Here is a 25,754-nt window from a genome sequence, read left to right as displayed (position 1 = left end):
CCGTCCTTTGGTTCTTCAATAAAGAAAACAAAGCTAACAAAGAGATTTAGGATAAGAATCAAGACTGGGGGGGGGGAGGAAAGGGGGGAGGAAGAAAGGAAGTGCTTACGATGTTTCTTTGTCTGCACTTTCCACTTTCCACTTTCCAATATCAAATACTCTTTATGAGAAATATTTATTCAGTCAGTTAAACAATTTACCCGGAGCAAGAATTGAAAAAAAAAATATAAAAATGGCAATCAATTGCACATCATACATACTTGCAATCTTATACGAGCAGTTTAATTGACAAAGGTACCACAGCTTTAACCAATTCCAACTGTCAAAGTAGATATACTAAAACAAAACACCAGCTAAGTATCTATGTAAGACAAAACTAAGCAAAAACAAAAAAAGAAAATTAAAAGTGGGGAGAGGCAAATAGCGATAGGGCTTGTCGTTGTTAGAATCATAATTGGAGTGGAGGAGTGGACTGATTGTTATTTTTTTTATTTTTTTTGCAACCTCAATCACTTAGTAAAGATCCCTTCTTTGGCTTCTTTAGCTTCTTTGTCTCTTTGGCACCTGTGTGTGTGTGTGTGTGTCTGTGTGTGTGTGTACAGGGTCAAAAAAAAAGTGGAATCATCTTTTTACACGCTTTCAATTTTATTTTGTTTTTTTTGGGTGGGTGGTAGTTTTGGTCGTCGTTTAGAGTTCATCAATCACGGAATGCGAACATGACACGAGCATCGTCGTTTAGCGAGAACAATATTCTATGAGGCAGAAATTGAGAAAAAAAAAATAAAAAAAAAAAAAAAAAAAAAGAAATTGAAAAAGGAGAATCACCTGTACTGAAAAACATATCACATAATCAAACATACCTTGCAATTTTGTATGTGTCAGCTCAAAAAAAAAATAGAATAATGTTTTTAAAGAAGATGGAAACTATGAAGAAAGTCAATGACGGGAAGAGAAGGAAGCTAAGTCAGAAGATGGGAAAGGAGGAGGGGGGGGGGAAAGGAGCGTAAAAGAAACTTTCATCAACATACATCTTATGTGGCTACGAGTCTCTTGGTCACACACACACAGAGAGAGAAAAAGAATGAGAAACAGGATTATGATAGAATATATAATTGATAAAGAGAGAAACTCTCGTAGTCTCCAAGTTAACTTATGTAGAGAATAGGTATTGGCTCGTACAACATCTTTTTTTTTTCTCTCCTGTTGCTGTTTCAGTTTCTGCTCCTGTTTCTGTTACAGATTTTTATATTAAAATTCCGTAAACACCCTTCCTCCCTTCCAAAAAATCATTGATGGATAATTACAAGTTGACTTAGATCTATAAGTACTTTATATCCTTTACCAACCTGTGTGTTCCTAACAAAAAAAAACACCTGATTTATCTCTGTCCAAGGTATTCGATAGACATATTACTTATTACACAATATCATTCGCGACCATCGGAGTTATCATCACGTGATTAGATATATAGTACAAGATGTATGAAAAAAAATAAAATGCAAAAATAAATATAAATATTGGTAAAAGCAAATGCATATATGTACATATATAGATGCTAAGGGAACTGTTAGAGCAAGTCTAGCAAATCGCTATTAATACTCGAAGTATTTCCAGTATTTCCAGTATAGTTAGTTTTTGTCGGCAACTGCTGCTGGAAGAAACTAGTCAGCTGAGACTTGGTTGAAGATGCATTGGGTGACAACACAACATTTGTATTGAAACCAGGAGGATAAGTGACTTTAGCTGGCTGACTAGTAGAAACATCCATTGCAAACTTTGTCTGAACACTATTGTTAGTTCGAAAACTCTCATTGTTCAACCGTGGTGTTACTGGCAACGTCTTCATCTTGTTTGACTCACTACTCCAATTGATACTACCACCAACATTTGCACCACTTGACAGCTGAAAGTCATCAAAATCATCATCGTTATCTTCATTTTTCTGTCTTTCATAAGTACTCTTTAGTGAATTTAATAGTCTATCGTTTTTGCTATTGGACTTTTCATCTATAGCACCAAATTTCATGGTATTTAAAGCACCATTAATATTACTACCACCACTACTACTATAATTCTTATTGGCGGTGTTAGTATTAGTATTAGTAGTATTAGTATTAGTAGCAGTAGTAGCAGTAGTATTAGCAGTAGCATAAATAGAAGAAGACGACGACGACGAAGCTGATACTCTCGATTGAAGAGGTCTCCTCGGCTTCATCACAGAGTTATTATTTCCATTTGATATGCTGTTGCTGTTGCTGTTGGTTGTACTCTTATTATGGCTCGATCCCATTGACTTTATGGACGCAGGCTTTCTTGTAGGCTGCATCGCTTGCGATTTAGGACCTTGCACCTCCTTCTCTGGCTCCTTAAGTCTTTGCGATTGCAATAAAGTGTCAAAGTTTGCGGCTGTAGTTGCGGCTGTAGCTGAGCCCGAGCCATGGCTTCTGGCTGCAAAATTTTCATGTTCTGGCAATTGCGATAATTTCTTCTCAACAAGTTTTTCTTGTACACCATTTATGGTACTCATATAGGCTTTGAACTCCTTTTGAGTACAATCATTACATCCAAATGCAAATACCATACACTGCGGTAAGATAGACTCAACTGCAGTTTTCATATCCATGTTTATATGCTCGCTGGTAACTACCTTGGCAAGAAAAGGAACTAGTTTACTAATCATTTCTCGATCCCTTTCCTTGATATTCTGCGTTATTGGTAACAATTGCTCATCGATAATGATCTTATCAATCACTCGCAAATCACAAAACTTTTCAAACGTATCCATAATTTTTAGCTTTGTTGAATAAACCAGGGTGGACAGAAATATCCGGCACAAAAGTGGAAACATTGTGTTTTTCATATACGGAAATTCAAACATGGTAACAAATTTTGGCAATGTGTCGAGAAACTTCTCTTGCAATGTAATCTGCACATGCTTTTGATCTTGTTCATTCGAACCAAGCGTAAACACCAAATCAAGTATATGCTTAATAAAACCTACAAATTGCTTCTCGTTGCTCTTTTCTTGCAACACATCCAAATTGTTGACAATTGTAAGTCTGGTTTTCACCGATGCATTAATGAGCTTTGTAAAGATCTTTGTTGTTGCATTTTTCTTGGTGCTTTTGGTTTCATCCTTGAATATGGCATCATAAACTTTTTCCGTAAATGAAGAATTATCCTTAAACAAAATACCAAATACACGATCTTGGAAAGTCAATGCCGAAATGTTTTTAGATATAGCTAAAATAATTTCCAATGAATAGCTAATCAACTCGTCAACATTGGGATCGATAGTGGCCGATTCATCGAGCACTGTTAGTTCGTTAATGATGACCCCAATAAGTAAAGGCAATAGCTTCAGGCTCTTGAATACCAGTGGAAATTGCGTTAACAAATCTGTTTGTGTTTCTTTATCGAATTCAAGCAACCCTTTTAAAAACATTAATTTCTCATGAATGGATTTAGTCGAAAACTCATCAATAAACCACATGGCCTTGATGATACTTCCATCAAAAAAATCAGAATCTATAAATTGGTTTAAAGTAAGTCGATCATAAGGGTACCTAGACAAAAGCTGCGGAAATAGTGGATACAACTTGTCAGGCACATTTTTCAAGATATATTTGAGCTCGGCGGGCTTGCTGGCGTGATTGTAAAATTTTTGCTCAAATTTCCGAAACTCTTGTTTATAATCGGTAATACTGCTGGGATCAAATGAGTTAATTAGCGAGTCGGGGAAATTGTATACGTAAAAGATCAACATACCAAATGACCAAATATCATTTGCAAAATCCAATTTCGTTTGCGCATCAACAATCAATTCCGGTGCTGTGAAGTTCAAATTCAAGTTGGCAAACGGAACCACAGTCGACGTGTTCATAATATAAAAGTTATCTCGATCCTGCGGAGACAATTCATTCAAGTTTTGCAAAAATCTAAAACCAGCCAATTTCCAGTCGCCTTGATTATTTATAAATATAGATGATGGTTGTATGTTCAAATGTATAATGTTTCCATGAGAATGCAAAAACTGCAAGCCTTTGGCAACTTGCAATAGTCCCTTTTGAATCGATAGCGAATCCAAATTCTTGGAATTGACCGTCAATAGATTATCACTCACTGATTCACTCACAAACAAAAATTTGGTCTTTGTCTCTTCCAATACTTCAATAATGGTCAAAATTTGTGGGTGTTTGAGTTTACTCAACTGATTCACCTCGTGTTTGATTAGCTCATAACATTCTTTGGTGATCCTTTTAGGACTGGATGCATTTGATGATGTAGAGCATAATCTTTGAACTTGCAGTTCAAACTTTGTTTTGTCAAAAATAAACACCGAAACTATTCGACCGGTACTCTTGTGCTTGGCAGGATAGACCGCCCATGGTTCAGAAACAAACGATGGATTATCCAGAACATTGTAGATTGCCCTTATCCCCGTCTTAAACCCCAAACTACTCAACATTGATGCCATATTTTATACTTTGTTATGTCCAATTTCTACTATAATTTGTTCTGTTCTGTTCTGATCTGATCTGTTCTGTTCTGATCTGTTCTGATCTCTTTTTTCTTGCCCTCTTTTATTTTATTCTGTTTTGCTGAGTTTGTTCTGTTATTCTTACATACAATGTTTTTTGATAACTCTTTAACAACTCTTTAACTTGTTGGCCTATATTCCAAACTGATCCAACTTTTACCATAATTAACCAAAACTCAATACTTTTACATATTCAAATACAAAGCGAGACCAAAAAAAAAAAATAAACACATAAAAAAATAAAAAAAAAATATATACAAAATAGTTCAATATCTTCAAAAAAATAAAAATACAAAATAAATAATGTTAATGAGATTGATAATCATATAAATCTGTGCCTTGCTCCTCCAAACATAGAGTAAAATTTATCTTGCAAAATCTAACCTCCACAACTATGGACTTTCTTGAAAACAACTTTAAGAACTCAGCTGATAGGCTAGATAAACCTTCAGAGTATCTCATAAGAAAAGCCAGACACAATTATGGCGAGCTAGAACGGGCCATGACTTCACGCACAGTATATGTGGGAAACCTCTCGCATTTCACAACAGAAGAACAGATCCATGAATTGTTTATGAAAAGCGGACCCATCGATAAGATCATTATGGGTCTTGATCGTAATAAACTAACACCGTGCGGGTTCTGTTTTGTGATTTATCGTACAGAAGAAGGGTCTTTGAATGCAATGAAGTATTTGCAAGCAACTGTATTGGATGGTCAGAATATCTCGATTGATTTGGATCCTGGATTCAGAGAAGGACGACAGTTTGGAAGAGGTAGACACGGAGGACAAGCTGCCCAGGAATTGGCTGCAGCTGCGGCAAATGGTGGTGGCAGTGGTGGCGGATATAACGATAGATACAACGGCGGAAGTGGTGGTGGTGGTGGTGGTGGTTTTAATTATAGAGGTCGTGGTGGTTACAGAGGTAGAGGGTTTAGAGGTAGAGGCGGATACCATAGAGGAAGAGGCCATGGTGGTTCAGTCTACATTCCATCTAGAGATCCTGCATTTAACAGCTCATTTACATAGAGAAGCAACTAAAATGTATTGGTAGTAATAAATCATTAATAAACACAGACTTTAAAACAGATTCGGGAACGTGAATGATGAAGGGGGGAGAAGGATGAAGGGGGGGGAGGTTGAAGTGGAGTTATAAATTCTTTGATTGTTATGTTGTCACATAGCCACGTAAATTAAAGTAAGTGTGCGACTGCTGTGCACTAGAATCTTGCTTCTCGCTCACTAGAACCAGCGATTACATTTATGCTTAGAACCTACACATTCTGAGAAAGTATTCCAGTGTCTGAAGATGCTGTAATAACAGCACAGTGTTTAAGTGTAAGTTGTAGTTTGTATTGCACAACCTATAAGTGAAGAGGTTCAGTAGGCTGATCAATTCCTCTGAATATCCACTAGATTATGCTTAACTTGTTGTGACCATATAAACTGATATTTATTGATAATTTCATATAAATTGATACAAGTTTACATTGAGTACATTTGTCTCATTTATATTATTTTATTTCTTCACTAAATTATAATGAACAAGTCATATTCCTTTATATCCGTATATTTCCGATATTTTAGAAAATAGAAATATAGGCACAATGGCGCTAGTTCATTGCGCACTGTGACATATGTAGAACAATATATTATTTATAAACGGAGTTAATGTACTTTACATTTATTAGCTATACAGAGATTGATAGCTAGCATGAAAATGAAATTTGAATATTTGTAAGAATTGGAAGAATATATAATGCGGTACATACTCCCTAATTTTTCTGGTTCATAGTTTTTTTGAAAGTATCAGATTGTGATAACATAAAGTAGTGTGAAATGACTGCGCGGGTACAGTACTTACAACAGGTTATGAGCCGTTATACCGATTCCAGCTCCAACTCAAACTTTCCAAACAGTCTACTACTTACAAGCAAGGCTAGTTATTATGATTGGAACAAAATTCTAACAAAAAGATGCAACGATATTTCACCTGACTTAATTTTTTACTTAGAAAATGGGGAAGTATCTTCCATCGAGGGAGAGGACGATGCTACTAGAAGGGAAGTTATAAAATTAGTTGACAGTATCATCAGGTTGATCCTAAAAGACACTGCGAGTGGCTATGTGCTTCAAGAAGTGAATAGTTTTGATGGCACTGGGCGTGAGTTGTATTTGTTCTTGCGCTCAACATATGGAGACATCACAGTTCCTGCTGCTATAGGTATCATGTGCGATAAATTTAACACTACTTCGAGGCTGAAGGAGGGTTTAACGTTAGCTTTGTTTAAAAACTCTTATGATCGTCTAGACACGCTTATTGAAAAACGATTTAGTCCCGAGATTTACAATACGATTGTGTATCTTGCATATTTGAAGAAAGAAGGTTTTCCTGTTGATGATTTCGTCAGCTCATATCGTCATCTTTATGGTACTGGTTGGGAAGATTTTACATTGATAAATTTACAACACATTGTGCGTGATAGGATGGAAAATAATACAGATTTTGTTTCGGGAAGCCTTAAGGCACTTGTCTGTGAGAAAGTGACTAAATGTTTAAATTGTCAAAAACCTGGACATCTTGCTACAAACTGCCTTGCTCCTCAACCTTTGTCTAACCTGAAATACCAACTTGAAACTAATAAGAATTCTGGAATGTTTAGTATGCAACCTGTGTATTCTGGTACACAACGATTTTCGGATGCTGTTCATCTTGATAGAGGTGCATCAGAGCACACATATCGTGGTATACTGTATTTCAAAGATAGCGCACCGGTACCTGAGCCGTTCACAGATACACCAGCCGTAGAATTTGAAACTGAAGGCGTTAATAATAGACCAGTACTTCATCACACAAATTCATCCCTGGAGAAAAAATTTAGGATAAAGGAGAATGTTGATGCGCTAGAAAAGCAATTGTTTGGTTCAGATTTTATGCACGATTATTTACAGGAAGCCGCCTCTCAATTTAGGTCTGCTTTCAAACGGGAAGAAGCCGGAGATATGGTAGAGATGTTCTACACTAGGTTTGATAATATGTACCAGATCGGAGAATTTTGTCATGAACATCCAGATCCAGGGAAGATAGGTCTTAGTTTCATGATGGGGGATCTTGGTAGACTTATTCATAACTGGAAATTTGATAAGTTTGCTCAATTTCGCGCCAAGAAAAAAAGGATCAGAGATTCATATGAAAAAGTGGCTACATTATCTACGGGAATAGATCAACTTTTAAAGCAAAGGGAAGAAGAGATGGATGCTATTTTGGAAGAACTCAGTAGAAAGAAGGAAAAGATTGAAAATACTTACCAGGAAAAAATGAGGATGATAGAACCGATGCTTCCTCTATGTAATCTAGGCAAAAGATTTGTGGTTCAGAATCAAGAAATTAAAAACATTTATATGGATAAATATCAGAAAGTATCACCCCCACCTGATGAAGATTTCAATACTTGGGCTTCAGCCAGATGGGAAATTGATAAATATACTTTTGTCACAGATGGATTTCAGAAGTCGTTGAATGATGCTCAATTTCGACAGATGATATTGAAGTTTTTCAAAGGGCCTCAAGAATCGAGCTCTGACAAAAGAGGGGCCTAAGGCGGATGCATGTTATGGAACTCATTTGGCGGTCACATTTGTAATACAAATTATAAAAAAAATATAGATGATACAAAATGAGTCATTTCATATATGTATTGCAGGAGTACCTCTTTGCAATATCAACTAATTCATTAACAGTTACGTTGTTAGATTTGGGTGGCGGTGAAAGTAGAGTAGTCAAGAATTCCAAAAACGAAGACAAAGGTATTACGGAACTGTTACAGACTGCATCAAGTACCAGAAAGCTTTTGATGTGCAATAGAACGTTAAATTTTTCATTTTTTTTTTTCTGTTAACTACTATTGGTATAGAATATTCGCATGTGGTGGCTAAAAGAGGAAATAACGGCATTCATATTTTATAAATTTGATATGTCTTGATGCTTTTGGGTATACTTATCGAGGTATTACACATCGTAAATTGGGGTTTGAAAACAAACTAGAATCACTTTCTATATTCATTGAGGTATCTTAAAGGAACAAGAGAAAATGCAGTTTAGTAAAAATGAAAACAAAGAAATTTTAGCCGAAACGTATTGTGATGCTGATTGGGCAAATGATAAAGTCTAACAATGGCCAAATTCCGTTTATGTGTTCATATATGCAGATAGACCCATTACTTGGAGTTCGAGGAAACAATCTGTTGTTTCAATAAGCACAAATCAAAGCAGAATGTGCCTCACTTAGTGAGGCCATTGATGATATTATGTAGTTAAGTGGCGTATTCCAAGAGTTTGATGTTCAACTTAGTCCGAAAATTATTTATGAAACCATTAAATATACCATTAGTATAATAAAGTACTCAGTGTTTACCTATGAGGACAAGAATTTTGGTATTCGTTGTGATTCCATCAGAAACCTTGTTGCAAAAGTAGAATATTTATTAACTAAGTCGCAAATGGCCGACATGTTTACTAATACAATAAGAAAGCCGCAATATGTGCAATTCAAGAAATTTACGTACAATTTTTAATTAACAAAAAAAGAGGTTCAAGGGTGGATGTCTACGGTCCTTGAAATGTGAAACTTTTACTATCGAAGTGAAGATTGATTACCTATACAAATCCTGAAGGCTAGCGTAGTCATACACTTTGAATTTATATACGAGTTGGGAGAATATATAACGAGGAAAAATTTACAAAACTTTTGTTTTTCATAGTTTAAAAGTATCAAAACGGGGAACAGAAAGAAGGGTGAAATACTGAGCGAATAAAGAAATCACATTACAAAACACATGATATCAAAACAAAACAAAACACATCATAACGGAATAGAAAAACAACAACCATAAATCTCTTTCTTTGCAACCACTAGCATTCAATCTCTAAAAAATTTTTTTCAGCCTCTACCATTCAAACTCAACTTTGACAGTAGTAATTGAGGTCGCTGTAAAAGTTGGTGACACAGTAATTTTCAGAATAGCAATTGTCAGATAAGGTTGTACCATTTGTACAATTGGGCATGCCTGGTCCCCACCTATACTGCAACTCAGTGAATTTTTGATTGAAACCAATTTCACTTTTATTTCCCAATTTCTCAGCCACATATCTGTTCCAAAAGGTGGCATTTAAGGGATTGTTCGACCCCCAAGTATCCTGCGGGTCATAAAATGTACGCGCAGAGTACTCAAACTCCCATGCTGGCTCGGCACCAGCATTGATAAAAGTGTTGTTCAATTTGGTATAGTAATTATAGGCATTCAAGATGTTGAAGCTTTGATCTTCAACTTCATAATACCTCCATGATGGGTTAAAATTTGAATAGGGAGTAATTGACTGGCTTATCCATGCCATGTTGATTGGTTCTTTATTGTCATCGCCATCGTCGTTGTACAACACACTAAAGATATCTCTATGGGTATGGCCGTAAAATATTCCAGCAATCGTGTATGGCGAAAATCGTTCAACAATTTTACCAAATATACGTGATTGCAACGGTAATGCATCATAGTCACTCACTGGAATGTGGGCCATGATCCAAACCCTTTGTCCCCTCTGCTCAGATTCAACTAATTCATCTATCAAAAACTTCCATTGACCAAATATATCACCATCCAGTTCAAGATTAATGTATGACCACAAGTTTTTTTGGTAATAACAATTTGAGTTTAAACCAACAATTTTGAGACCACGCTTGGTCACATACGAGAAGCCGGCATAATGGCTTCTAATAGTGTCACCTTGGGTTTCATTGAACCAGCCATTACCAACCCAAAGATCAGCCATTAAATCCAGGGTCCAATCATATGAGTTATTGAAATCGTATTTTATAGGCGACAATTGGCCATAAGGAAAAGTATCGTGATTGCCCAATGCTGGCAATACCGTCAAGTTTTTCAAGTAATGTTTCATAATTTTCAATGACTTTACTTCTTCTTCCTTTGTGAGGTTTGGCGTGCAATGAATTTTGTCATGATCAACCAAGTCACCGGTAAAGATGGCAAACTCAAAACTATCGTTGGAGTGTGCTTTGGATATGTAATTGAGAGAGTTATTCAATAAGATTTCAGGAGAATCGGATAAGTAACTTCCGAACGTTGTTGCTGGAAAGTTGTTAAAGTTCCAACCTCTATATTTGGGGTAGTCGTAGTATTCGCCTGGAGTATATTGATCGTTTTCGTCATAATGTGCATAGGGATAAAATGAAAATCTTATGTCTCCTACATCAATGCCGGGGTTGGCCTTTTTAAACGCAGTGGTAAAATTGTAGTCTGATTTGGGCAACACTGCATTGTATGATTCGGGTAAAGCACATGGAGCAGAAGTACAATTGCTTTCTGCACCAACTTGGTACCTCTGTTGGAGATGGAAATCACTAATGTGCAACACGTTGAACCGTTCCAAGTTTTCTTGGTTGTATTGAGGTTCAGAATAGTGTTTGGGCTGTTTCTCTGGCCACCAATTACTAACACCGTACAATTCTTCAACATCCTGAGTTTTGGGCAATGGACAAGCTGATTGTTTGAAAAAGCAATAATATTCCAAGTCAAGGTCACTGCTTGTGTTGAAGTTTGCTAGCAAATGGAGGAAATCATTATCCCAAAAGTTAAGCGACGACGCGGTACTTGTGCCGCTCTCCCAGCCTTGATTGGTTTCAAAGTTTTTAGCATCGGTCGTGACGAACAAATCTATGTTGTTGCATTTTGTATAGCTCTGGTTATTTGCATTTAGACAGTACTTGTAAAGCAACAATGAAATCAAGTGTTTTTTGTCTTCTTGTTCCTGTAGCAAATTTTGTGAATACCTAATTCTCAGTTTACAGTTCTCGCACTTGGTGCCATTGAACTTGGCAATCTCACGAAGATGATATGATATGAAATCAGTATCATCTATATCCATATTTTCGTAAACAGCTTCAATATCAACATTTCTTTTATCTAATGTTTGGGCATGAAGTGAGTCAATCCCGGGAATCGTGTGACAAATCACTGTACACGATAAGAACAAAATAAGCGCAATAATGTTGTGTTTCAACATCTTTTCCAACAGGTTTTCATATATGTATATATATATTTGAATTTTTTTTAATCTTTTAATCTTTTAATCTTTTAATCTTTTAGTCTTTTTTTTTTCTCTTTACTTTCGGGCCAAGTCAGTAGTTTAGTCAATCAACTAAACGGTTAATTAATTGTTCATGATGTTTATATCGTGAAAAAGTGGGAAGATATGCAAACCATTTTATACCCCGAACCAAAAAAAAATGGAAAGTAGTAGAGTTCACAAACTATTTCTCCTGACTTAGATTGTACAATTTCTTTTCCACCTCTTTATTGTTCATGTGGCTGCGAAATCGGTTTTTTGGATTTTTGGATTTTTGGAATTTTTCTTTTCTCATTTTTTTCTTTTCATAATAATTACTCTCTTGAATTTGCCAAAAATGTTCATCATCTGCCCCCATTCGTCAGACTAAATGAATGCATTAAGATGAGTAATAATGGGCACGTGTTGTAAATTTTGGGTTATGATGTTCGTATGGACAAAAAAGTAAATATCATTCCAATTAATTAAAAGTTATTCAAAAAAAGAAAAAAAAAAATTTAAAGAAAGGAAAGGGGGAAGAATTGACAATAGTTGATCTGCTTTTGTATTGTTATCTTAGGTTTGAAAAATACAAACAACAGAGTGCACGGTAACAATAGTGTAAAGGGTTGGAAAACAATTTGGGGTTGTTTTGTTCTACAGTTGGAAAGATAGGGCAGAAAGAATAGAAACTTAGCAATTTATCCTATCATTGGGACATAATCCAGTTGTTTAAATGCTTTGCAAGCCTAACTTATGATATCTTGTGACATAGAAGATTTTGATGGATATAATAGCTTGAAAGGAACTAGTAGGGTTTTTGTTTATTTATCAGAACAAAACCAAACAAAACAATACAAAAAATGATCAGGAAATTCATCCACTGAAAAGATTGGATGAATGCTACTGATTCCAATATGAAAAGATGATGACACAAAACAAAGCTTAGCTTAGCTTAGCTTAGCTTAGCTTAGCTTTGACGATTACAATAATTTTTAAATGTTTTAAAAATTTTTTTATTTCCTTTTTTTTAATACACCAGTTGAATTGTTTGTTGAAACTTTCAAACTGAAATATATACGAGCTTCAATTTCAACATGGTGATGGGTTTTTATGTATTTTTGAATGGAATGTAACGGAAGAAGGGGGGGGGGGGGGGGGAAAGAAGTGGTAAAAGAAAACAATTTCTTCAACTCTCAAAAGCACAATGCTATACATTTTTGGTTAAAGCTGAATATCCGTTTAAACTTAACAAAATATGTAAAATTCTGAAAAGAAAAGAGAACGAAATTGAGGAAGAACCAAAAAGCCTTCCATATATTCAAATGCTACTTCACAGGTCTGATACAATGTTTATTGATGAAAAGAAAAGAAAAATATGAAAATCACGGACCTTGTTATTAGCAATGAATTATGTAAAAATTACCTATGGTTAGCAAAATTGAAAGCTTAATGTATCATTAATTGAGATACAACTGCTCTTGAATTTTTAGGATCAACATTGAATTCAATTCTACAACGTGGGAGAAGCAGACAAAGCATGGGACGGGTTGGAGAGGCTTAAAGCCAAAAAAAAAAGAAAAGAAATAGCCTGCTTCTCTATAACATTTCATAACTCACAAGTTAAACTTTGAAAGGAAGTATCCGAATCAACTTCAAATTCCTAGTCCAAACTCTTCTCTACTCTAACAATCGCATACTATGCAAATGATTACACACGTGGTATGGTATTTATTACTCCACCAGACCATTATTTCGTTTTGCCGGTAGCTCATTCTCAAAACGTAAAAGCAAAAAAAAAAACACAAACAACAATAAAAACATCAATAACAAAAACAACAATAACAACAATAAAGATGTGATAAGAGAATCCATATAGATAAATGGCAAAAAAAGAGGAGAAGACACGAGTTTTTAATAAGCCGAGCCGTTTCTGTATCAGGCAAAGTTGGTCTTACCCTCTTCACATCACGAATTGTCTTTGATCTCTATGCTGCTTTCCTTTTGCTTTCCTTTCCTTTCCTTGTTCTTTTGTTCTTTAATAACCAATTGTTTTTGCACTGGAAACCATCTACAGATTATTTCTTATTTTTTTTTAAAAAATACCGCTCTTAAAGACAAAATAGAAGGGAATGTGGAGAAGAGGGGGCAAGATCAAGAAGAAGCGGGGGGAGGGGGGGAGGAGACGGGAGAATAGTAAGCATTTGACATGTAAATATTTGCTATAAGTTCAATTTCGGAAATACATTTTTTTATGGGAAACTGAAATATTCACTTTCTCACTTTCTCTGTATACAATGACCTGGCACAGGTGCCAAAGCAAAAAGAAAGAAAAAAAAAAAACAAAAGAAAGAAAGAAAAAGGCCCTAGTGAGAATGATAAATATCGGTTGCGAGGCACGTGATACTCTATATGTTGATTTTGAAGATTCATGATGATGGGTCGTCAATTCCGCACTCGTGATGCAGGAATAAACAGCGATACATTACCAGAATAAAGCGCAAAATTCAAAAGTAAAGTGGAGTCAAAAGGTTTTAAGAAATTTTCAAACGTCAATATATCAACGTTCCCGTCTTTGTTTTTTTGCCCTGTTTAAGAACATAAACAATATACACTAGTTACCACATTTTGCTCACTCTCCTTTTTACACCCAAATCTAGTTTTTTCTTTCCTCCTTTTTTGTATTTTTGTTTTTTTTTTTTTTTTGAATTTTTATTTTACTTCCAATTGAGATGTCTACCAATGAGCGTGGAAATGCAAATAATCCACCATCTACAGTGTCAAGACTACCTTCGGAAGAGTCAGTAAGTTCCAATCTGACACAAGCTTCAGATGAGCTCCCCAGCTTAAGTGTTACACACAAGAGACCGCATTCAGCGCGATTGAAATCACACCATCGTTCCTCATCTCACAACAAGCTACTCAACAAACTGTCAGCCTCAGCCTCGGCCTCAGCATCGGCGTTGGCAACAGCAAGACCGAATTTGAATAGGTCGAAATCCACAGATGGTTTAATGAAACGGCAAAATGCAGCATTGAAAAGAAGCAATCGGTCATTCACGAAAGTTGCCGGATTACAGCCATTAACAAAGACAATGTCAAATCAGTCTCTCAAATCAAACAAATCCAACACATCGTTGAAAGCAATGTCATCAAACATCAAGTTGAAAGCATCAAAGCCCATCATGCGACTTCATGATGACGATGAGAACGATGACGAGTACGAGGATTTAGGTGATGCTGGTACTGAGCCCAATGCACCAGCTCCAGAAAGATTTGATAGCCAAGAAACAGTATCTACTGTTGGACTGACATTTCAACCCAATGTGCCTAGCCTTTATGAACAAATCAATAGAATGGTTCCCGACCCAACGCCACAAACGGAACCCAAACTTGAAGTGCTACAAGAGACAAGTTATTCAAGACCAGAAACTTTTAGTAGTAACAACAACAACATCAACAACATCAACAACAGCAGCAGCAGCAACAGGAACATTGGTAACAACGATGGCAAAAACGACGCTCGTGATTATAATGGTGATGGTGGTAGAGGAGCAGTACCACCGATCCATTCAACACAAAGCTCAACCGACGATTTATCGCAAGCAGCAAACCTTTATGGGGGCTCATTACTTCTTTCACAATCGACAGGTGTTGTAAGAAAGATTGACCCAGTTGGAATTAAAGAAACTATCTCAACAGGTTTCAAGCATCGCAATACAAACGTTCTGGAAACACTGGGTATTTCATTTAAAGCTAATCCCATTGACCCTCAAAGCGAAAAAAATAGGGCCGCAGAGCCGGTGATTACCAGTCAAAATATTAGCCAGCGAAACTCCTACCAACCTGACCAAACGATAATGTCTAACCTTCAGCGAACAAATGATCAATACAAACTGCAAATCAATGGCCCAGCACAACAGAACCAGGTACAAAAAGCACAACAAGCACAACAAGCACAACAAGCACAACAAGCACCGCCTACGCAAGCTCCACTGCAACAACGACCACATCACCAGCCACAACAACAGCCTCTGCGACGGAGAATGGACACTACATTTGAGCGTGAACGTCATGATCAATCAAAATTACTTAATGACATAAACAAGTCTGGCTCCACCCCATCCTTTGCATCAGATCACGGGTCTTCAAAAAACATCGAGACCAGAACACAACAGAAATTGTGGTTGCAGAGAGAAAGCTCTTTAATGGACGTGGCAAACATGGACCATCCGAAACTTGGGAACTTTTCCAGTTTATCTTTGAACAATTTGATGTTCTCCAATAGTTACAATAGTAATGGAAGTTTGCGTGATTATGGCTATGGTCATGTATTTGGAGGAGGAGGGGGAGGTGTCGGAGGCTTAAGCGGAGCAGCAGGCACAGGTACAGTTGCATCAAACAATTACATCAAGCCAATGACTCCTATTACTCCCGGAGGTGTAAATGGATTGAGTGGCTTCAATTTTACGCCAGCGCTGGATCTGCCAATAAATGCACATAGTATACAGAATTTTGTGCAAAATATACACCAAACTTCGATCCAGTCTCGTACCGAGTTTGAGCGGCTAAATAGAGAATACTTGAACGTCAGAAGACATCACAATCCCATGGCCGAAAGTTTAAAAAGAATATCGACTGGTGCTGGGGAATCAGAGATCAAAATTGAAAAGAGAAATAACAAACGTGGTAACAACAATCAGTCAATAGCAAACGACTTCAATGACTTTGCACCAGCATACAAGGAGAAAAGGAGTGAGGCCGCTGGCACGGTTAATAGAATTTGGCAAGATGCAATTTTTTCCATTGCATCGAGTCTGAGTCCAAACAAGTCAACATCAGGAGCTCTGGAAAATACCAGACCTTCAAATACAAGAATGACATCAGTTGGCAAACACAGTCAGTTTTCTAGACACGGACAACACGCAAAGTAGCAAGAACGGAATATCTTAATTTTGATTTTCTGATTTTTTGATTCTTGGTTTTTTTGGTTTTTTGGTTTCTTGGTTTTTTGGTTTTTTGGTTTTTAGTTTTTTTCCTTACACCTTACTCCAAATGAATACATGATATATATCTTTAAATGTAAATTCTGAAATGTATGCTATTAAAGCAAATCGTTTCTTCCGTTTATTACTTGTATTCTATGTACATGATATCACAACGACAACAGCAGCAACAATAACAACCAAAAAAATAATCAAGTATTTTCATATTTATCTACCTTGTCTTTGTTTGTGCTTACCATTACTCTTGCAATAAACGTAAACTCTTCCTTTTCTCCTTACCATATAGCAATCTTTGCAATAACATTTCACAGCTGTCCTGACTTTAAAGGTTCTTAATGGTTGGTATAACAGACCAACAACTGGTTTATACAACGAAGGAGAAGCATTAAATAAGGGTTTATTGGTGTTTGAACGTATCAGCAGGGTAAAAACTTTGACAAGGGACAACATATTTGAGAATTATCTTAAAGGTGGCACAAGTTTGGTGAATGCAAATGGGAAAAAGATGGGAAAAAGATGGGAAAAAGATGGGAGAGTATGGGAAAAGATGGAGGTGTGAGTGTGTGTGTGGGTGTGGGTGTGAGTGGTGGTGTGAGTGTGAGTGGTGGTGTATGTGAATGCAGTTAGCGACGATTAGAAGTGAAAGGTATTGGTGTTGAATGATGTTCTAGGGTATAGCGAGCAATGGCTCTTTGTTTTGTAGATGCAAGGTGTTGAAAGTTATAATATTGGGTGGAAAATTTTGTAAAAATTCCCACGACACTCTAATTTTTGATGAAAATTGAAATCAGATTCAGACACGTACTCTGAGAAAGTAGTATCAACGACAGACAACGACGCACAACATTAACATTTACAACAACAACAACAGAAACAAATACAGAAACAACAGAAACAAATACAGAAACAACAGAAACAACAGAGACGAAAACAACAACGACAAGCACTACCCTCCATCAGTACCAGCACCACCACTTTCTCGAGAACAACACCAATCCATACTGAATCTGCATTACAAAAGTCCAATGTCAACGCAGTCATATAAGAAACAGGATGCGTATGCGAGTACTTCGGGAACGCCTGATAAAATGGCTGTTTTCCAAGAGTGTCTCCAACAATTCAATGCCACCCCAGTGAATGCCAAAAAGTGTCGTCAGTTGTTGGCCAAATTGTTGAGGTTATTATACAATGGTGAAAGTTTTCCTTCACAAGAGTCGACTACTTTATTTTTTTCAATCTCCAAGCTCTTCCAACATAAGGATCAATCACTAAGGCAATTGGTGTATTTAACCATCAAAGAGCTCTCTGCAACTTCAGAAGATATCTTGATGGTAACTTCTTCGATTATGAAGGATATTCAAGGTAATGATGCAGTATACAAACCCAATGCCATTAGGACCTTATCGAAAGTGTTGGACCCCACCACGGTGACTGCGGCCGAAAGATTATTTAAAAATGCCATAGTTGACAAGAACCCGGTTGTTTCCTCAGCAGCATTGATTTCCTCTTACAACCTTTTACCACATGCCAAGGACGTGGTGAAGAGGTTTGCAAATGAAACTTTGGAAACTATTCAGTCATACAAATCCTTCCCATCCAACCAGTTTCAACTTCATGAATATTATGGAAACTCAACCTCAAACTTACCATCAACCTCTTATATGTACCAATACCATGCTTTGGGGTTGATTTACCAATTGAGAAACCACGACAAGATGGCTTTGATGAAATTGATCACAACCTTGTCCGAGGGATCTTCACTCAAAAACTCATTATCAATTATCCAGCTTATTAGATATATCAATAAGCTTCTCGTCGATGATGAGGGTTTATTTAACGTCTTGTATCCAGTTTTGGCGGGATTTTTGAAACACAAGTCAGATATGGTTGAGTTGGAGGCCTGCAAAAGTTTAATCAACTTGCAACATTTAATCTCCAATGATCAATACATGTCGGTTGTTACTACTTTGCAAAAGTTGTTAGGTGTGCCACGTATTGCAACAAGGTTTGCAGCCATTAGATTGATCAACAAGATCTCCATTAAGCACCCCGAGAAGATCATGGTGGTCAATTTGGAATTGGAAGGGTTGATTAATGACACTAACAGATCCATTTCGACATTAGCAATCACTACTTTGTTGAAGACAATGGGTGCAGGTACGGTTGAAAATGATTCAGGATCCGGGGCAGCAGCAGCAGCAGCAGCAACCGCAGCACCAACTGTCGGCGGCGAAAGTGTTGATAGGTTGATTGGCAAAATGACTTCATTGATGAATGAAATTACCGAAGACTTTAAGATTGTCATTATTGAAGCTACTGAGAATTTGGCCTTAAAATTCCCTTCAAAACACAAGAAATTGGTATCGTTTTTGACCGATTTATTAAGAGACGATGGCTCTTTGGAGTTGAAAACAGCTATTGTTGATGCTCTTTTTGACTTGATAAAGTTCTTACCTAATGACAGTGCAAAGCAATTGATTTTGATGAACTTGTGTGAATTTATCGAGGATTGTGAGTTTACAGAACTTTCTGTTCGAATTTTGCACTTGTTGGGAGATGAAGGTCCAACTACATCAAATCCATCCTACTATATTAGACATATTTACAACAGGTTGGTGCTAGAGAACTCCATTGTCAGATCATCGGCAGTGATTTCTTTGGCTAAATTTGCCGCTGTTTGCGGAGGAGATGTGGCCAAGAATATTGTTATTCTCTTGACCAGATGTTTGAATGATGTTGACGATGAAGTGAGGGATAGGGCTGCAATCTCATTGAGCTTTATCAACAACAAAAAAAAGAATTTGATTGTAAGCGATTTCAAATATGATTTGGCAACTTTGGAAAGCAAGCTTGTTAACTATTTGAGCGATACAGATAACTTTGCGCAAAAGTTTGACATCTCCGAGGTTCCAACAGTTTCTGCTGATGAATTAAAATCTATTGAGTACAATAGAAAGTTAAAGAGTTTTGAACGCGACAACAGCGAGACTTCGGCCCAAGGTACTATTGATAGTGCTACAGGCGGGAACGGAAGAGGTGGTACAGGAGAATCAGCAACAAGTGGAAAGCAATCCGATTCCGCAAGGGATCATAATGCTAACGAGTTGTTGAAACAACAAGAATATGCACAAGAGCTCTCGAGTATCCCAGAGTTTGAGTCGTACGGCAAGTTGTCAAAATCCTCTCTTGCTCCAGTTTTCCTTACTGATAAAGAAAATGAGATTGTTGTTAATGTAGTTAAGCATTTCTTCCTTGAGTCACAGAAATTGGTTTTGCAGTACAATATAAACAATACTTTGCCACATACCTTGCTCCAGGATATCTCAGTTATTGCACAACCAGATAACGAAGAGTACCAAGAAGATTTCATTTTGCCAATACTGGAATTGAAACCTGATGAAGTGGGAGTTGTTTATGTGTCATTTAGCACACCAAGTTTGGCCGATGGTGATATTTTGTCAGCATTTGGAAACACTGTGGCATACACCAATCGTGATCTTGATGACGAGGGCCAAGTTGACCCATCAGATGATGGCTGGTCTGATGAGTACCAGATTGATGATTTGGAATTATCAGCTGGTGATTTCATTAATCCATTGTACAATTCAAACTTTACAGCCATTTTTGACTCATTACCATCCGAGCAAGACTCTACCACTGGTTATATTGGCAATGTCGATACAATGGAGAAAGCTGTTAATGTGTTAAAGACAAGATTAAATATGATGGCACTCGACGGATCTGATTACGTTTCCAACGATTCGAATTCGCATTCTTTGAAATTGCTCGGTAAAGATGTCTGGGGCGGTAAAGTTGGAGCTTCAATCAGATTGGCCAAATCGGGAGGTAAAATTGTCGGAAGGAGCGAGGTGAAAGCAGAGACCGAAGGATTTGCAGAGATTGTTAAGAATAGTTTGTACACTTCTTAAGCAAGTGAAGTTTAATAAATGCTAAAAAAAAACAATTTTTTTTATTCTATCAATTTGGCAATGAACATACTGTATTTTGGCCAAAAAAAAATATTCTGTTTTGTTCAATTACACTCATCTACATCATGTTACACTCTGCTCTTGTAGTACATTAATAATGTTTGCTATTTAATCTGTTAATTATTTTGCTATTCTTTTTGTTATTTTTTTTTTTTTATTTTTGAATTCCTTCTTATTTTTTGATTCTTTACACTTGATTTTGCTATACTTTGCTGCTAGTTTTCCGGCTTCCTTTCATGTGTCTATATAATAAGCCGCCACTGAGGTATACAAACAAAGCGGCCAAAAAGATGAATAAAAAGATCCAAACTGCTGCAAGATTATTCGCTTTTGCTGCTGTGGGACAAGCGTGATGACTTTTAACCTCAAAAAAATATGTACAATCGTTGGAGCTGCCAATGTACGAAACGGAAGCTTTTGCAGACATTTCTCGATCACACGTGAAGGTGAGAATAGTGGATTTCCTCAATCTTAGACCCGTATTTACATCATAAGAGTTACAGTATGAGCCATTTTCGTATGTCAATGTGAGTTTCCTGCCCCTAAATTTGGGTTCTGTAGAGTACTCGCCAATGGATACATACTTGTTTGTAAGCGCATCTATGTAATAGGCTCCAATCAATGTTTGGTTGAGTTTGTCTTGTATTTCTGTTGCCTCGTCATGGTGTTTCTTAAATGGGTTGGAGCAGACACTAATTGTGTAATTTTTCCCTGAATCGTACCCTTTTGCATTCCATGATATTGGTTTGTTTTCGTTGCCCAGAGCAGAAAGTCCTCGAAGATCAATAAAGCCCTTGCTAATCGGGTTCTGAACAGTGCAAGGGTCCATTTTGACCTCGTTAATTTCTGTCAGCTCATCCTTGGATCCCAGAAGTAGTGAGCTGGAACCGGAGCTTACACTATGCTTTTTGTTTTTGTTCTTGTTTTTGTTTTTATTTTGTTGTGGTTGTTTTTCCTGATTGTTTGGGTTTTCAGGCGATGTGAATGATAAATGACTGAGCGAATCAAAGACTTGTGTTGATGTTCGATATAGCGAATCATTATGAGAAGTTTCTAAGAACGTTATGATTAGAATGATTGTAATGGCGATAACCGGTATAATAGTCTTTTTTGCAAATTTTGGCATTATCAAAATTGTAGAACGATGTCAAATCTAATTTTTTTTTTTTTTGTTTGTTTTTTTTTTGTTGATAAGAAGGAGGAGGAGGTGAAGCAGAAAAAAGAAAAAGCGAGTAGTAGGTGGTCAGAAATGGAGAATTAAGAATGATAAGCTAGCAATAATCTGTAGATTATCCTAGTGTAATATCTTTAAAATTTTGGTTGTCTTTAGTTTGATCCTTTTGGTATAAGTTTAAAAGTTATATCAAACCGAACGTGTTATCTCTCGGTAATAAGTAAGTAATAAATAAATAAAAAAAAAAGAAAAGAACGATGTCATTTTTATATATGCAAATAAACATTTGTGTTTTATTTTTTTCTCTTTACTAATTTTCTTTCTCTTTTTAGGACTCCAAATCTTTATCCTTTATCCTGTAATCTTTGACATGGTAATATTTTTTTTCTCTCCTCTCTCTCTCAAGGCAAAAAAAAAAAAAAAAAAATAAATAAAGAAAAACTAAAATCTGACACTCCGCGGGTTTATAGTGGCTTCAATTAATTTTGAATTATACAAGTTCTAACAAATCAATTGCTAAATTCGAAATAAAACACACCAATTTTCGAGCATCACCTATTCCAATTACAACTCTACAAGCATTCCTTTTTTTCTTTCTCTCTCTTTTTTTTTTTTTACCTTTCTGAATAATAGTGGCTAATGAGTGCTTGGCTAGATGCTACTCCGACAATAGGTGCAAGTGTTGCTGGCTTTGGTGATAAATTGTCAATACTAAGCAACAACTCAGACCCATTATTGCAACAGATTAAAGCAAGTCGCAAAGCATTGCAACTAGTTGAGTCCAGAATTAGCAGCAGCAATAATAATGAAGAAAAAGAAGAAAAAGAAGAAGAAGAAAAAGAAAAAGAAGGCAACGTTAATAGCGAGCAGGCGTCCGATTCATTGCTTGTTCAATTCTTTGAAAGCTCATGCAATGGCGATCTAGTCACCATGGAAAGTATTTTGCGAACATATCCAGAGTTTGTAGACCGTTTATATCCCTTGGAACAAGCAGGTGTCACTGCACTTGTTTTTGCCATTTGCTTCAGCAATGAGGATATAGCAGAGTCATTGCTTCAAAATCACAACGCAAACCCCGATCTCGCAGATACACTTGTCAATTATACACCTTTGATGTGGGCAGTTCATTTAAACCAATTGGACATGGTGGAACTATTACTCAAATATCAAGCAGACCCCTTTTTGTCACCGGAGAAAAGCAATAAAAATGCAGTAAAGCTAATCAACCCAGAGAATTATGAAATGGTTGAGTATTTCAGATCTCACAACTTATTGGGCAAAGCCAACACAGACAGTGAAGATTATTACAAAATCAACACATTCATTCCTCAAGATGAGTTTGAGGATGATATTCTGACAAAATTAAAGTTACACACACTATCGGGCACGGTTGATGAGGATAGAGACGGGGAAAGGGAAGGAGTAAGATCAAAGTACGACCAGGATACTCCTTTAGGTAATGAGGACGATGAAAGCGTGCTTGCGCTGGATATTAACCTAGCTCGACTACCAGAATTTGATTACAAGACTTTACAATCTGAGCAGTATATACAATTCACTGATAGCGATATTCCCTCTTTGATTAATTATATGTTTGATTTAAGACTGAAAACAACTTATCAACACGAAACAAAACTTCCTGCAGCAATACTATTCCAATTGGTCAGATATGCGTTTTTCAAGCTTGAATCCGGGGAGCTTTCTGAATTCTTGTTTGACTGTTTCACAGCAAGATTACGAACTGTGACCAACACGAAATCGGGAGCATTCAACATGGCATTGCAAGATAATGAGTCGGCATACGGTGCGGGAGATATTGTCCTCCTAAGCTACTGGCTTTCATCATTGCAATTTTTGCATTTTTACTTTAGCAAGTCAAACATCTACAAACATTTCCCACAGTTTTTACAAGAAATCATCAATTTAATTCAATCATTGATTGCTACATTATCTTTTTCAATCAACTCGCGATTAAACTTACTAGTGGACCAATGTATTTTAAATTTCACCAGTTTGATTGATGTGTCAAATACGCTTTATGCTAAGGATTGGAACTTGTTCAAAAAGAACAAGTCACACCCAAACAATTATGATGATATTTTAGCAACACTTTATCCACCTACACAAGAAGAGCTAATGAAACCTTCTCCAATCAAGTATACCCAAGTGCTTGGTGCGTTGGACTATGTTTTAAAAATCCACAAGGTGGATAACTTGTTTAGAATGCAAACCTACTCGCAAGTGTTTTACTATATAAACTGCGTCATTTTTAATAGCATAATCTCGCTGAGTCGGTACTGCACGCGCTCCAAAGCAGTCCAAATAAGATTAAATTTATCATCAATTGAAGATTGGTTACGTTCCCATAATTTCCAATGCCAAAGACCAGAACATATTGGAGGGTTACAAAAATTGATCCGTGGTACAAATATGGGCCAGGAGGAAGTGCAAACGTCACAAGAGTTGCATAATCTTTTGATAGATACCAACCCTCTTTTGCCCAAAAAAAATCCACAATGTTTGGAATTCTATTACGATTCTTTGTTCCATGTTTGCAAATACCAATTGCAACCTACGATTGAGCTTCTCCAATGGTTGCAATGTATGTCGTCGTTAAGTACCGAGGAAAGTTTGATCAATACGATTAATCAGTTTGACAGTATTAATTACTACCAACTTTTGAAGGTTAGCAACAAGCTTTACAAATATGAAGTGCATGAACCCAGATTACCGAAACCATTGGTTAGCTTTATCAAGTCACTTGTTAATGAGCGCGGCGAGGAGCAAGTTGCAAATTGTCTTCAACATTATATGACGCAATCGACATTTTTAAGCAAAGAGAGATTTATTCTTTTGAACCCCAACTACATATATGGAGTAGCTTTACCAAATCTCACTGAGCTTATTAGCAATTATGGGTCAGGTATTGGTGGAACTCATATTTTGCGTGGAAAAAAGTATCAACCTTCGTTACCAATCAAGATTATTGACGATATAGATGAGATACTTGCTGAGAACAGAAGCATGGAGGAAAAAGACGAGTATACTCAAGCAACACCAGATGATTATTCCGAATCAGAAGATCTTGGTGAAGTCGGCGAGGGTACTGAGCAAGAATCAAAGAATCCGGTAAAAGAGAGGTCATCGTATAAAGACGACGGTTTAAAAGGAGACGAGCTTTTCAAGCATGTTCAAAAGCCGTACTCTTTGGCACATAGAGAATGGGGTGATTCCAAAAATGATGATTTCGAAACCAATCCATGGTAATGAATCATGCAAACTCTGTGCAAAATACCGTGTTTTTTTATTTAAACTTGATAGGATGGTAAGTGGTTACTTTATACTATAAAATAAATGCTTTTGAATTATGTTTTGAATTCTTGAAGGAGTAAATGAGTAAAATGAGCAATTATGGAGATAGCGCTTCTATGCTACAGTTATATATATATATATATATTAGGATTCATGTATATTCAACCTCTCGTAAATCGTCCGTAACTATGTACACTAAAATAATAATAATAAAAAAGAAAAGAACTCGCAATTTCTCGTACTTTTCAATCTCCAATCACATCTTTGACAAAAAGTTATTTGCCTTGATCTTGTTGTTATTAGCTTTCAGGAGCTTAATTTTCCTCCACCTAAGAAAGTTTTCATTTTTGATCTCATCAAGATTTTTGTTTGGCTCAATCATGTTCCAAAGCCATTCCGGGTACTCGGAATCTTCTAAAGCAACTGGCTCATCGCCCTTTTTGAATACTTTCAAGTTCAACACTGTTCCTGCTTTGCAAGATGACTCTACCTTGTTGGTTTTCGGTACAGCTTCAATAGCTTCATTTCTTAACCTATAAGCAGTTGTAAATGACCTCTTGAACGTAGCAGTAGACTGGACACTTCGGCGAACTCCTAGACTGAACATTGTTT

General features: G+C 36.6%; 9 protein-coding genes across 9 annotated transcripts; 5 read left to right on the top strand and 4 right to left on the bottom strand. All coding sequences in view use genetic code 12, as the record gives it.

The window, feature by feature from the left end:
• Positions 1–1,567: 1,567 nt before the first annotated feature.
• On the bottom strand, positions 1,568–4,477 carry ppk32 (Protein kinase domain-containing protein ppk32; the record flags this gene model as incomplete). Its single annotated transcript, XM_001526917.2, has 1 exon — positions 1,568–4,477. One exon carries the CDS (start codon positions 4,475–4,477, stop codon positions 1,568–1,570), a length of 2,910 nt encoding a protein of 969 aa, XP_001526967.2.
• A 457-nt stretch (positions 4,478–4,934) lies between these two features.
• CBC2 (nuclear cap binding complex subunit) lies at positions 4,935–5,570 on the top strand (the record flags this gene model as incomplete). The annotated part of the gene is made up of 1 exon (XM_001526916.2): positions 4,935–5,570. The coding sequence occupies one exon, from the start codon at positions 4,935–4,937 to the stop codon at positions 5,568–5,570; it is 636 nt and encodes a 211-aa protein (XP_001526966.2).
• Positions 5,571–6,380: 810 nt separating this feature from the next.
• PVL30_001768 (uncharacterized protein) lies at positions 6,381–8,141 on the top strand (the record flags this gene model as incomplete). Its single annotated transcript, XM_001526915.2, has 1 exon — positions 6,381–8,141. One exon carries the CDS (start codon positions 6,381–6,383, stop codon positions 8,139–8,141), a length of 1,761 nt encoding a protein of 586 aa, XP_001526965.2.
• Positions 8,142–9,501: 1,360 nt separating this feature from the next.
• Positions 9,502–11,619, bottom strand: PVL30_001767 (uncharacterized protein; the record flags this gene model as incomplete). The annotated part of the gene is made up of 1 exon (XM_001526914.2): positions 9,502–11,619. One exon carries the CDS (start codon positions 11,617–11,619, stop codon positions 9,502–9,504), a length of 2,118 nt encoding a protein of 705 aa, XP_001526964.2.
• Positions 11,620–14,393: 2,774 nt separating this feature from the next.
• On the top strand, positions 14,394–16,595 carry TCO89 (target of rapamycin complex 1 subunit tco89; the record flags this gene model as incomplete). The annotated part of the gene is made up of 1 exon (XM_001526913.2): positions 14,394–16,595. One exon carries the CDS (start codon positions 14,394–14,396, stop codon positions 16,593–16,595), a length of 2,202 nt encoding a protein of 733 aa, XP_001526963.2.
• A 1,097-nt stretch (positions 16,596–17,692) lies between these two features.
• SEC21 (coatomer subunit gamma) lies at positions 17,693–20,596 on the top strand (the record flags this gene model as incomplete). The annotated part of the gene is made up of 1 exon (XM_001526911.1): positions 17,693–20,596. One exon carries the CDS (start codon positions 17,693–17,695, stop codon positions 20,594–20,596), a length of 2,904 nt encoding a protein of 967 aa, XP_001526961.2.
• Positions 20,597–20,858: 262 nt separating this feature from the next.
• Positions 20,859–21,782, bottom strand: MRL1 (Cation-independent mannose-6-phosphate receptor CI-MPR; the record flags this gene model as incomplete). The annotated part of the gene is made up of 1 exon (XM_001526910.2): positions 20,859–21,782. One exon carries the CDS (start codon positions 21,780–21,782, stop codon positions 20,859–20,861), a length of 924 nt encoding a protein of 307 aa, XP_001526960.2.
• Positions 21,783–22,469: 687 nt separating this feature from the next.
• PVL30_001763 (uncharacterized protein) lies at positions 22,470–25,097 on the top strand (the record flags this gene model as incomplete). Its single annotated transcript, XM_001526909.2, has 1 exon — positions 22,470–25,097. The coding sequence occupies one exon, from the start codon at positions 22,470–22,472 to the stop codon at positions 25,095–25,097; it is 2,628 nt and encodes an 875-aa protein (XP_001526959.2).
• Positions 25,098–25,398: 301 nt separating this feature from the next.
• Positions 25,399–25,749, bottom strand: MRPL37 (39S ribosomal protein L37, mitochondrial; the record flags this gene model as incomplete). Its single annotated transcript, XM_001526907.2, has 1 exon — positions 25,399–25,749. The coding sequence occupies one exon, from the start codon at positions 25,747–25,749 to the stop codon at positions 25,399–25,401; it is 351 nt and encodes a 116-aa protein (XP_001526957.2).
• Positions 25,750–25,754: the final 5 nt, after the last annotated feature.

Source organism: Lodderomyces elongisporus, chromosome 2, assembly GCF_030384665.1.
Source record: "Lodderomyces elongisporus chromosome 2, complete sequence".
NCBI lineage: Eukaryota > Fungi > Ascomycota > Pichiomycetes > Serinales > Debaryomycetaceae > Lodderomyces > Lodderomyces elongisporus.
This window is presented reverse-complemented; position numbering and strand designations above follow the sequence as displayed.